This window comes from Crocuta crocuta, unplaced genomic scaffold, assembly GCF_008692635.1.
Source record: "Crocuta crocuta isolate KB4526 unplaced genomic scaffold, BGI_CrCroc_1.0 scaffold142, whole genome shotgun sequence".
NCBI lineage: Eukaryota > Metazoa > Chordata > Mammalia > Carnivora > Hyaenidae > Crocuta > Crocuta crocuta.
The window spans coordinates 938,340-951,407 of NW_027528892.1; the positions used below are offsets into that span (position 1 = coordinate 938,340).

At 46.0% G+C, this 13,068-nt stretch overlaps 1 protein-coding gene across 5 annotated transcripts in view; it reads left to right on the forward strand.

Moving 5' to 3' along the window:
- The first annotated feature begins 5,960 nt into the window (after positions 1-5,960).
- Positions 5,961-13,068, forward strand: part of LOC144225751 (leukocyte immunoglobulin-like receptor subfamily A member 6) — a 35,304-nt gene continuing 28,196 nt past the window's right edge. The window contains exons 1-9 of one of the 5 annotated variants that reach the window (XR_013333378.1): positions 5,967-6,291; positions 6,504-6,636; positions 6,793-6,828; positions 7,011-7,295; positions 7,441-7,743; positions 7,963-8,259; positions 8,509-8,811; positions 9,440-9,540; positions 12,978-13,028. Coding sequence is in view for 3 of the 5 variants with exons in the window: in XM_077757003.1 (XP_077613129.1) it covers positions 6,205-6,291; positions 6,504-6,636; positions 6,793-6,828; positions 7,011-7,295; positions 7,441-7,743; positions 7,963-8,259; positions 8,509-8,811; positions 12,978-13,028 (1,495 nt within the window). In the remaining 2 variants the exon portion in view is untranslated. Of the gene's footprint in view, positions 6,292-6,503; positions 6,637-6,792; positions 6,829-7,010; positions 7,296-7,440; positions 7,744-7,962; positions 8,260-8,508; positions 8,812-9,439; positions 9,541-12,977; positions 13,029-13,068 lie in introns of those variants that run through there. The other 4 variants (XR_013333379.1, XM_077757003.1, XM_077757004.1 and 1 more) reach the window with 4 other exon arrangements.

Genomic DNA, 13,068 nt, shown 5'->3' on the forward strand with positions numbered 1-13,068 from the left:
CTTATGTTAATTGTGCTAATCCTTGCTCTCAGACAAATTGCCTACTGGGTTTCACATATTCTATCATGTATTTTTTTAAATAGTAGATTGTTAGACAGAAGAATACAACATGCTTTAGAAATATATAATCACAAGTCAAGGATGAAAAGGAGCTGGCTCATGGGCAGGAATGAAAAGGTACCCAGCCTTTCACTCCATCACGTTCTTGATTCTTAGGACAAAATTAAGCCTCAAATGTTTATTTTTGCCTCCTAATTAGATGGAAGATGAGACACCGCTGGAGATGCTTCCCTCCAGAGATTGAGATTAGTGTTATCTAGTTTCAGGGACTCTCTGGAGATAAGCATTCCTATATCTCCTCAATGAAAGGCTCGATTTTTGACTCAGCAGTAGCTGATACCCTCAGACAGACCATCACAAAACAAGCCAGACTCGAGGAGGGATGAATGAGGAGAAACTCTCAGTTGGGCTGAGCTCACAGAGTCAAATCCTGTCAATCAATGCAGGTGACCCCAGTGGGCCTATAGGGATCCCAGGGTGATTTCCGTTGGTCCTGACCACCACAATCTCTTTGTCCGCAATCTCTAGCCTCAAATGGCCAAGATGACACAGTGGAGAATCTCATCCAGATGAGCATGTCTGTCTTGATCCTGATGCTTCTCAGGGTGCTGCTCATTCAAGCTCCACGCAGTCAGAGAAGACCCCAAGATGCAGTCAGGAGATAAATGCAAGAGAGAGAAGACTGACCGACCATTCAGCAAGGTAAATCCTCCCCACTGAGTGAGGTAAATTCTGGAAGAAAATCTGGAGCATACATTGAGGGAACTGTGTTAGAATATCCAGAGGGCTAAAAGTGGTTGGCACGTAGGAAATCTCTGGAGAGTACATTTCTTGTCTGTAGAGAACTTTTCTGCAGTCAAACTTGTAATTTCTCTCCCTACCAATGTTGATTGTCCCTGACTGGCTCCTGTCTTTCTCATTCTTATGACATGAGGCTACATTCACTCCACAGGAGTTGATCCACACGTGTACACAGCTTGACACACTGGTCCCCTTTTATATAAATACACATTCACCTGTATTTTGAATAGCCACACTCTCCACACTCTTTGAGGCATACCTTGGTTCTGCTCAGAACACACACTTGGCCTAAGAATAACTGAGTAGATGGGATGAAAATAGGGTCTACTTGAAAACAGATGAATGGAAAACCATTCCCTTAACCCGCCCCGGACACATACATCTCTTCTTTTCTATCCAGTGATTCCAGGAGTATTTTCCAGAAACACCACTAGTTTGACTGACCGCAGGGGTGTTTGAAGTGACAGCCTGGTGCTCTGCTGCTACACTGGCTCTAAGAAATGACCAGTTTTTAAAAAGCTGTCAGTGGTGGCATTTGTCCATCTCTTCAGTGTAAACACGCACTTCATGGCTGACATCTCGCTGCGAGTGATAGCACCACATGCCCAGGTGGGAGGTCATGGGCACAGCCGTCTTTCACAAGTGAGCGTGATCCTGCTGCAGGACAGGTCACTGGTGACCCTGACATGACGTATGCTTCCTTCGATTTGAAACATCCTGGTATTTGCCTTCTTGGTGTAATGCCACCCTGTCCGTGGCAGTTGTGATCCCCAGTCCTAGTACATCCACATGCGAGGCCAGAGAACACAATTGCAAAATTGGTTGTTGGGGAGATACTGTGTACTTAGAATCCCAGTACATTTCTTGAAGGAGTATAAATTGCTCCCCTCATAAAAAGGTGGAATGTGTATTCAACGGAATATTACTCAGCCATCAGAAAATGAAATCTTGTTTTGCAATGATGAGGATCAAGCTAGAAGGTCAGTTTCAGAAAGACAAACACCAAATGATTTAACAAATATGTGGAATTTAAGAGACAAAACAGATGAACATTGGGAAGGGGAAAAAGAAAAAAGAGAGAGGGATATAAACTGTACAAGATCCTTAACTATCGAGAACATGCTGAGGGTTGATGAAGGGAGCTGGCTGGGGGATGGGCTAGATAGGGGATGGGTATAAGGCGGGCACTTGTTTTGGAGAGCACTGCGTGTTCCCTTTCAGTAAATCACAGAATTCTACTCCTGAAGCCAATATTGCACTTATGTTAACTAACTAAAATTTAAATGAAAAAAAGAAAAGAAAGATGCTTTCTTCATAGGGGAAAAAAAAATATGTTCACTGGATGTCTTCTTTGAGCTGTGTCTATTCATGCTTCTTTCTTTCTTTTTTTTTTTTTACAAATACTTTATTGTCAAATTAGTTTCCACATAACNCATGCTTATTTCTTCACTGGATTATTCGTTTCATGGGGGTTGATTTGATAAGTTCTTTATAGGTTTTTGGATACTAGCCTTTCTCCAATATGTCATTTGCAAACATGTTCGCCCCATTCCATTGTTTGCATTTTAGTTTTGTTGATTGCTTCCACTGTGAGGAAGTGGAACAGGGAACCCTCTTGCACTGTTGGTGGAAATGTAAACTGGTGCAGCCATCTGGTAAACAGTATGGCGACTCCTCAAAATGTTAAAAATAGAACTCACCTATGATCTAGCAATTGTAGGAGTATGTGTTTAGCCCAATACATAAATGCTGATTTAAAGTGCACACATACCCCAATGTTTATAGCAACATCATCAACAAGAGCTAAATTATGGAAAGAGCCCAAATGTCCATCCTCTGACAAATGGATAAAGAAGATGTGGGGTGTGTGTGTGTGTGTGTGTGTTACTTGGCGATCAAAAACAATGAAATCTTGCTGTTTGCAACAATGTGGATGGAGCTGAAGCTTATGATCCTAAATGAGATAAGTCAATCAGAAATGGACAAATACCATGTGATTTCACTTATATGTGGAATTTAAGAAACAAAACAGATGAAAATTGGGGAAGGAAAGGAAAAATCAAATGAGATTAAAACAGAAAGGGAGGCAAACCACCGGAGCCTCTTAAAGAAAACAGGCTGAGGGTTGTTGGAGCAGTGGGAGGTGTGGGGATGGGCTCCATTAGTGATGGGGGTTAAGGAGGGCATTCGTTATGATGAGCACTTGGCAGTCTGTGTAATTGGTGAATCACTAAATTCTACTCCTGAAACCAATATCTTCTTATTGTGATTACTGATGACGTTGCAGCTTTCTCAGGTGACGGGCTGGCTATGCTGGCAATTTGGAAATAATTGGAGGTACTTCCATTTTTGCATAATAAATGTTTGACATTTTAGGTACAAAATGTATCTAAAAGATGTGCATTTCCTCCTTCTTGGAACATATGCCACAACCTATTACTTGCTTAGGCTCTTATTTTTTATACAAATGTATGATAAATTATTTTCTACATAACCATGAACAGCTCTCTATTATTTGTACATATCTGATCAAGCACCTACTCTATAAAAAAAATCTGTTTTCGGGGCACCTGGATGGCTCAGTCAGTTAAGCGTCCGACTTTGGCTCAGGTCAATATGTTGTGATTCATGAGTTCGAGCCCTGCGTCGGGCTCTGTGCTGACAGCTCAGAGCCTGGAGCCTGCTTCAGATTCTGTGTCGCCCTCTTGCTCTCTGCCCCTTCCCGACTTGTGCTCAGTCTCTCTCTCAAAAAGAAATAAATCATTAAAAAATTTAATCTAGGGGCGCCTGGGTGGCTCAGTCGGTTAAGCGGCCGACTTCGACTCAGGTCATGATCTCACAGTTTGTGGGTTCGAGCCCCACGTCGGGCACTGTGCTGACAACTCAGAGCCTGGAGCCTGCTTCGGATTTTGTGTCTCCCTCTCTCTCTCTCTGACCCTCTCCTTGTCCCGCTGCCTCTCTCTCTCAGATATAAATAAAAATTTTTAAAAAAATTTAATCTATGTCCATCCACCCAATGTATCTTAATAGATTTGTAAATCACATCAACTCATAAAGATATTGGTTTGAATCTCCACTTAGGTACAATCTTATGTTTTATGTAGTTCAAGGATGTGTGATTAGATTATTATATGGGTATGACTACTCCTTCATCTTTATTTACCTGTTTTGATGGTGGGGAGAGAGACATAGAGCTTCCCAGGCAGGTCCCTGCTTGGCACAGAGCCCAACCTGGGCTCAGTCCCACAACCATGAGATCATGATGTGACCAAAACCGAGAGTCAGAAGCTTCACTGACAGAGCCACCAAGGTGAACCAACATGAAAATAGTATTGAAATAAAGTTATTTTTTCCTAACAAAACCTGTTCTCTTACATTCGGTATTATTGAGTATCTCTATCAGCTAATTTTATTAAATACAAAGACAAACTTTACTGATTTAAAATCTCCTTTAATAATTTTGCTTTATGGAAACCAACTTGACAATAAACTATTAAAAAAGGAATAAAGCTTTCAAAAGTCTCTCATGGTTTGCCTCCCTCCCTCTCCCCCACCATTTCCCCCCTTCTTCTCCCCCTTGTTCCTCAGTTAAGTTCCTCCTAATCCTCCTATACGTGCAAACATATGGTGTCTGTCCTTCTCTGCCTGCCTTATTTCACTCAGCATAACACCCTCAAGGTCCATCCATGTGGCTACACATGGCCAGATTTCATTCTTTCTCATTGCCATGGAGTATTCCATGGTATAGATAAACCACATCTTCTTGATCCATTCGTCCGTTGATGGACACTTAGGCTCTTTCCATGTTTGGGCTATTGTTGAGAGTGCTCTTGAATGCTGACAAAAACTGAGGACTGATGGATGTGGGGGCGAGGGGGGATGGGCATGGAGGAGGACCCTTGTGGGAATGAGCACTGGGTGTTATGTGGAAACTAATTTGACAATAAACTATTTGTAAAAAAAGAAAAAAGAAAAAAGAAAATTTGAGACTGAAGAAATAAGTGTCAGTTATTTTAACTGAATCTTCAGTCAATGACCTGTACTATGTAGATATTTGCATTAGAAGAAGTTTCAGTTAAAAATTTATTTTTGACTCTCCAAGTCTAGGTATCAAGAATAGCTTGGAGGGTTTTCTTGCTTGCTTTAGTTGTCACAGAATCAATAAAATTGACTTTCATTGCTTTTTTTTTATTCCAGAAGAAAAAAAGAGGAAAGAAAGTAAATTATTTATCTTTCAAAGATAAGAGCTTGGATCTTAGAGCAGATTAAATCTCCAACGCTGGTGAAGGAAAAGGGTCTCCTCACCTCTGATGGACCCTATTTGTCAGCCTTATCTCCCAACCTTGGGGCATAGTCTCTTGATGTGACCTGTGGGAAGATGAGGGGCAGTGGGAGAGACATAGACCAGAGGGCAGAGAAATCACACACTGGCCAGTCCCAGGACAAGAAGTGAAATTAAGCTATTTAAGCCTAAAGGTCTGACTTTTTGCAGGTCATTGAGCCCAGAGCTATTGCAATAAAGAAAATAAGATTCACATTAGGCACAGCTTACATATTTATAATTTAAAAAAAAAGTAAAAAAAAAAAAGGCCAGAATCCAGAGTTTTAAGTAGCAGCAATTGTGTAATTTGATTTTTCTTTATAATTTAAAATGTTCATGCATTATATTTTAATAAAAGTTTAATACTCAAAAAAAAAGAATAAAACTATTATCCTCCATAAAAAAATATTTTTGTTTCAGATGAGATTTTATCAATTGTATATATCTGGTTTTTGTCTGAGGGGCTCAGTCTGATCCAGTCTTTGAGTTGGTCGATTGATCTTTCAATGTTTTGTAGTAAAAAAAAAAACCAAAAAAACCTCTATAGGTAAAATTGCCATTGGATGAAAGAAAGCATAGGTTCATTCCATGTACCACTGACCCCACAACCACTCTGAGGAATGGGGTCCAGGACAATCCTCTACAAACCAGGTCACTCTGCTAAGGTCCCATGGGCAGTGGATTATGGAGTAATATTTACATGAGAATCAGCTTCGTCTCCCAAATCAGAGCACTCACCCATGCATTGTCCCCTCCATCTTGCAGGCTGGGCCCCAGAATGGGGAGGACGGCTCTGCCCAGAAATAAGGGACACTGAGGAGACAGGAGGGACTCACGGGCATGTTCCCAGGAAGCGGAGGTGGACAGTGACACAGGAAAAGAGAAGTCCACAAAGGCTGGAACAGAAAGAAAGCCCAGGCTCTGAGACCAGGAGAGGGTTGTGTTTCCTTCCCTATTTCCCTGTATTTCTCCTCTGTGTGCGTTGCCATGGTGACCTGGACCTGAGTGTGCAGAAAGCTCACATGCATGTTTGTGCTGACCTGAGGCTGCAGAGCAGCAGGAGCCCGTGTGTCCTGTGGCATCTCCAGGACCTGGGGACCCCGTGTGAGGTGAGGACCCCCGGGGATGGGCTGAGAATGAAGGAGGCCCCATAGGCGAGGCTCTGGGAGGGAAGGATGTGCCCTGATCTCCTCACCTGGACGGGGCATCTCAGGAAAACTCAGGGTTCACTTGCTGCACCATCATGGACACCAGAGCCAGCCAGTGGGGACAGGCTGTTCACACTCCTGTGGGGCTGCTCACGTGACAACCCCATAACCAGCAGACCAGCCCCCAAGTGGCCACACCCTGTGCTGCTTCCCGTCCTGCGGGCACTGAGGTTCCTCCATCTGCAGAGCCAGATTCAAAGTCAAGTGACACCATGACCCCCACCCTCACGGCCCTGCTCCTCCTCGGTGAGATCTCAGGAGGGGAGGGGACGCCCTAGTCTGGGAAGGACCTGCCTCACAGCCAGGCCCTGGGCTGCCAGAGACCCCAGGCACAGGAGCTCATGGGGAGGAGGGGTTCTGCTCAGGATTCGGGGCAAACCTCTCACAGGGACTCTCTTGCAGGGCTGAGTGTGGGCCCCAGGACCCGAGTGCAGGCAGGTGAGTGTGTCCCCAGGGGGCCTATCCCACGTCCTCACTGGGGACAGGGGTCACCCACCAGACATCTGGGGATGGAGAACAGCAGTTCTGGGTGGATGGAGAGGGGATGCCTAGGGGTTTGGGGCTGAGCTGGGAACTGGGGGTGGGGAAGATCTTGTGATCCAGCTTCTGTTTCCTTCCAGGGACCCTCCCCACACCCACCATCTGGGCTAAGCCAGGCCCTGTGGTCCCCTGGGGGACACCTGTGACCATCTGGTGTCAGGGGACCCTAAAGGCTCAGCAGTTCTCTCTGGATAAAGAGGGACAATCAGTGACCTGGGACACACAGATGCCACTGGAGCCTGGGGACAAGACCAAGTTCTCCATCCCACACATGACAGATGTGTATGCAGGACGGTATCGCTGTCACTATCAACGTCCCTCTGGCTGGTCAGACCACAGTGACCCCCTGGAGCTGGTGGTGACAGGTGCGAGCCCCTCAGGGTCCCAGCCCCAGGCTCTGCCCTCAGGGAGGGGGTCTGTTCTCAGGGTGTCTCCCTCTCACAGCCCAGCCCTGGGGACACCGTGGGGGGATCTGAGCCCCATTTAACCCGCCCCCTCCTCCTCTCCTAGGATCCTATGGCAAACCCAGTCTCTCAGCCCTGCCCAGCCCCATCGTGACCTCAGGAGTGAATATGACCCTCCAGTGTGGCTCATGGGAGAAATTCCACAGGTTCGTCCTGATGAAGGAAGGAGAACCCAGGCCCTCCTCGACCCTGGACTCCCAGAGACACACCCGTGGGCAGTTCCAGGCCCGGTTCCCTGTGGGCCCCGTGACCCCTGGGCTCAGGTGGACGTTCAGATGCTATGGCTATTACAACAACACCCCCCAGGTGTGGTCACTGCCCAGTGAGCCCCTGGACCTCCTGGTCTCAGGTAAGAGAATCTGATTTTTCCCATCCATGTTTGAGGCACCAGGCAGGTTATGCAGGCTCTGCTCCCAGGGGAGCCCCAGATGAGAGGTGGGGTGAGGGGCCCACGGGGATCTCACAGGTCAGAGACACAGAGGGTGAGAGACAGGGAGACCGGGGGTCAGGATGGAGAAGGGACGTGTGGGGAGAACCACCCCTCCATCCACGGCTGGTCTTCTCCCAGGTGTGTCCAGGAAGCCCTCCCTCCTGACCCCGCAGGGCCCTGTCGTGTCCCCTGGACAGAGCCTGACCCTCCAGTGTCGCTCGGATGTCGGCTATGACAGGTTCGCTCTGCACAAGGAGGGCTCGGGTGACCCCCCCCAGCACCGAGGCCGGCAGCCCCAGGCTGGGCTCTCTGGGGCCGACTTCCCGCTGGGCCCAGTGAGCAGCTCCCTCGGGGGCCGGTACACCTGCTATGGTGGACACAACCTCTCCTCCGAGTGGTCGGCCCCCAGTGACCCCCTGGACATCCTGGTCACAGGTGAGGGGACACGGGTTCCGTCAGGGCCCCAGTCTCTGCACAGGTCGTGCTGGGGGTGCCCCAGGGGGTGGTGGCCGGGACCAGGGGTGTGGGGTCCCCAGGGAGGGAGAGAGAGGGAGAGAGGGAGAGGGAGAGAGAGAGAGAGAGAGAGAGAGAGAGATGGGAGGGGGAAGGGGAGAGACTCAGAGGACAGACAGACTCAGTTGGGAACAGGGATGGACAGCCCCTCCCCCACCTTCCTCTCTCTAGGACAGCTCCCCCCCACGCCCTCCCTCTCCCTGCAGCCGGGACCCACGGTGGCCTCAGGACAGAACGTGACCCTGCTGTGTCAGTACTGGAGCCGTGTGGACACTTTCCTTCTGTCCAAGGAGGGAGCAGCCGACCCCCCCCTGCGTCGTACATCAGAGAACGGAGGTCAGAAGTACCAGGCCGAATTCTCCATGAGTCCTGTGACCTCAGCCCAGGGGGGGACCTACAGGTGCTACGGCTCATATAGCGCCTTCCCCTACCTGTTGTCACAGCCCAGTGAGCCCCTGGAGCTGCTGGTCTCAGGTGAGGGGCCCCTGGCCCATCCTTACTGAGTCTCTCAGCTCAGGAAAACCTGAGACAGTGATAAATGAGGGGGGGACTCCAAAGAGTAGGCTCCAGCCCATGAGAGGGTGGAAAGAGCAGGGGCCTCCACCTTGGGTCCCCCATCCTGCAGTCTCCGCAGAGATGAAGGGTGGGAGGGCTGGGTGAGGGCTGGGTGAACGATCTGAGTAGACAGAGGCCTCCATATTGGAATCTGAACTGTGGGGTCATCCCACGGGATACTCCCCTGCACGGAAGTCTCCCCACCTGTGCGCCCTGCTCTCCTGCCGCCTATGCTCACTTGGGGGCCTCAAGGCACACCTGAGACCAGGTGGGGGGCCATGCCTGACCTGCAGGGGTCTCTAGGGAGGCTGCACAGCACACCCATGGGCAATTCATGTCCTCACTGACTTGTGTGTGGACGCTTGTCCAGTGTCACTCTGCCTGCTTCTCAGAACTTCTGGAGCAATGTCCACACATAGAGTCACAAGTGGAACTGATGTTACAAGGACGCAAGGCTCAAAAACCGGTATCCATGGGGTCAGATTAGGTTCACACATTCATTGTGGGGAATAACTTCTTACTACCAAGTCTTATCTCCTTTTCACAGAATCTCGTTCATGAACATCAAAGATTTTGAACTTTATTCATAAAAATGGTGTCAATTCATAACTTGTTTTAAGAATTGGTTAACTACTTTAGTACCATAAAGTAAGTTGTCTGAATAGTAAGTATGCCTAAGGGAGCTATTGTTTAGGGGATATTTTTAAGTGCTGTTAACTCACTGCACACTTTCTGACTTTCCATTGCCTTTTATTCTTTTTTTTTTAATAGTTTATTGTCAAGTTGGTTCCCATACAATACCCAGTGCTCATCCCCACAAGTGCCCTCCTCCATGTCCATCACCCCCCCTTCCCCCCACACCCATCAGTCCTCAGTTTGTTCTTTCTTTTCTAATTAGTTTATTTAGTTTATTTATTGGGGCAACTGGGTGGCTCCGTCAGTTGAGTGACCAACTTCGGCGCAGATTATGATCTCGTGGTTCATGGATGTGAGGCCTGCATCAGGCTCTGTGCTAATGGCTCAGAGCCTGGAACATGCTTTGGATTCTGTCTCTCCCTCTCTCTTTCTGCTCCTCCCCGACTTGTACTCTACCTCTCCTTCTCTCTGAAAAATAAGTAAACATTAAAAATATTTTTAATTCAAGTTAGTTAACATACTGTGTAGTATTGGCTTCAGTAGCAGAAACCAGTGATATATCACTTAAAATTATTCTGTTTTTATCTTATTTTCCTTCTCTTCCCCTATGTTCATCTGTTGTCTGTCTTAAGTTCCACATGTGAGCAAAATCATATGATATTTGTCTTCCTCTGACTGACTTATTTTGGCTTAGCATATACACTCTAGCTCCATTTGCATTATTGCAAATGTCAAGCTCTTGTTGTTTTCCATCGCAGAGTAGTGTGTGTGTGTGTGTGTGTATCACATCTTTATCCATTCATCAGACAATGGACATTTGGGCTCTTTCCATAATTTGGCTCTTGTTGATAGTGCTGCTATAAACCTTGGAATGCATGTGCCCCTTTGAATCAACATTTTTCTATTCTTTGGATAACACCTAGAATTACAATTGCTGGGTCCAAGGTACTTCTATTTTAGTTTTTTGAGGACTCTCCATACTGTTTTCCAGAGTGGGTACACCAGTCTGCATTCCCACCAGCCCTGTAAAGGGTTCCCCTTTCTCCCCATCCTGGTCAACATCTGCTGTTTCCTGAGGTATTAACATTAGCCATTATGACAAGTGTGTGGTGGTTCTCATTCTGGTTTTGATTTATTTTTCTCTGAAATAAGAGATTTTGAACATCTTTTCATGTGTCTGTTAGCCATCTGGATGTCTTCTTTGGAAAAGTGTCTGTTCATGGTTTCTTCCCATTTCTTCACTGGATTATTTCATTTTGTGGGATTGAGTGTAATACATTCTTTATAGACTTTAGACACTAACCCTTTATCCGATGTCGTTTGAAAATATTTCAGCCATTCCATCACTTGCTTTTTAGTTTTGTTGATTGTTTCTTTCATTGTGAAGAAGCTTTTTATCTTGATGAGATCCTTATAGTTCATTTTTGTCTCCAGACATGTCTAGTAAGAAGTTGCTGTCGCAGAGATCAAAGAAGCTACTTCTTGTGTTCTCCTCTAGGACTTTGATAGTTTCCTGTCTTATCTTTAGGTCTTTTATTCATTTTTAATTTATTTATCTGTATGGTGTAATAAAGTGGTCCAGTTTCATTCTTCTGCGTGTAGCTGTCCAGTTTTTCCAACACTATTTGCTGAAAAGACTGTCTCTTTTGCATTAGATACTCTTTTTTTTTTTAATGTTTTATTTATTTCTAGGAGAGAGAGAGACAGCGTGAGCAGGGGAGGGTCAGAGAGAGAGGGAGTCACTGACTGAAACAGGCTCCAGGCTCTGAGCTGGCAGTCAGCACAGAGCCCGACGCGGGGCTCGAACCCACGAACCGCGAGATCATGACCTAAGCGAAAGTCGGACGCTTAACCGACTAAGCCACCCAGGCGCCCCTGCATTAGATACTCTTTCCTGCATTGTTGAAGATTAGTTAGCCATACATTTATTGATCCATTACTGGGTTCAGTTGATCTGTGTGTCTGGTTTTGTGCCAGTACCATACTGTCTTGATGATTATAGCTTTGTCATACAGCGAAAAGTCTAGAATTGTGATGCCTCCTGCTTTGGTTTCTTTTTCAACATTACTTTTGCTATTCAGGGTCTGTAATTTTTCTGTCTCTTTTTTTTTTTTTTTTACTATTTTGATTTTCATATTAAAATGAGGTAATAGCTTTTCATGATTTCCTTGCTTTTGTGTTCACAAATTATAATTGATATTATAATTCCACTGACCTCTGTTTCTTGAAGTTGAAAAACATACATATGGGTTTCCTCAGTTCTGACCCTGTGAGATAGTGGGAGCAAAAGTTGCCTTTGACAATGAAAATAAAATGATTAGCTATCCCTACTGGAAACATCACCAGATTTCTAGAGTTTGTCCCAAAGCAGGGAGATGAATATGGAGTCTACCCTTATGGGCATGCCTCCCTGAACTGTCTCCATGACATGAGACCATGAACTGAGACCAGGTGCTTTTGTCATCCGCCCACCCACAGACCACAGACACAACTGCAGTCCTGTTGAGGAAAGACAGACCATGCCTCTCTGTCTCTCCTTTTCTCTAGACAGGAAGATCTAGATATTCATACAAATACATGTGATTATGTATTCATATATTTATAATATTTCTGTTAATATAAACACATATGGCTATATGTGTATATAAAATGATCTATGAATATATAACACATATACATATATATCCATGTGTATATATACAGATATTCATCTCGATGGCCATACTCTCCATTCAATAGGATCTCCTTGCCTAGATCCACACGCAAGTGTGAATAAACATCACCTTGAGGAAATACATACTAATGTGTTTGGTATATATGTGTGCACCTATCTATGTGTACATCTATATATTGACCTGTGTGGACATTTCTAACTATTTATATGATAAATGAATCAGTGGAAGCACATGAGGAGGTAAAGTTCCAGGTGCAGATTAAAATGCAGACCCAGAAAGAAGGGAGCTGACTCAAATGGAGGGAAGGGGACCCTGCCCCAGATATTGGCTCCTCTGTGTTCCTAACCTTCAGAACCCCCTGATACCAACCCCCTTGTCTATGGATGCTAAATCCTTGGCTGTTGAATAAGTGGGAACTCTCAGCTCTGAGGACATGGGCACATGGGGTCCTGTATCCCAGACTGAATGTGACATACAAGGACACAATTATTTCTGTGTTGGGAGGACATTTTTCTCTCCAACCCTGAGCTCCTAGGGCACAGCCAGCATCCACTCCAGAGTGACTAGAAGCAAAGTCTGAATTCAAAGAAAACAAGGAGATGGAAGGATTCCAATGAGGATACCAGAGGAAACCCACTACTGCAGAGAAGGAGTTGTTCAGGAACTATACAAAAACTATGTAATGAGAAATTGAGGGCTATAGAACACAGAGCGAGAAGCCAGGCTGGAGAGTGGTCTCAGGATCCTAAGCATCTGCTTCTATTTTCCCCACAGTAGCAACTGACAATATCAGCCCACCCAAAAACAAGTCAGACCCCAACAGTGGTGAGTAGAAGAAAGTCTCAGTTTTGGGACTGACACGGAG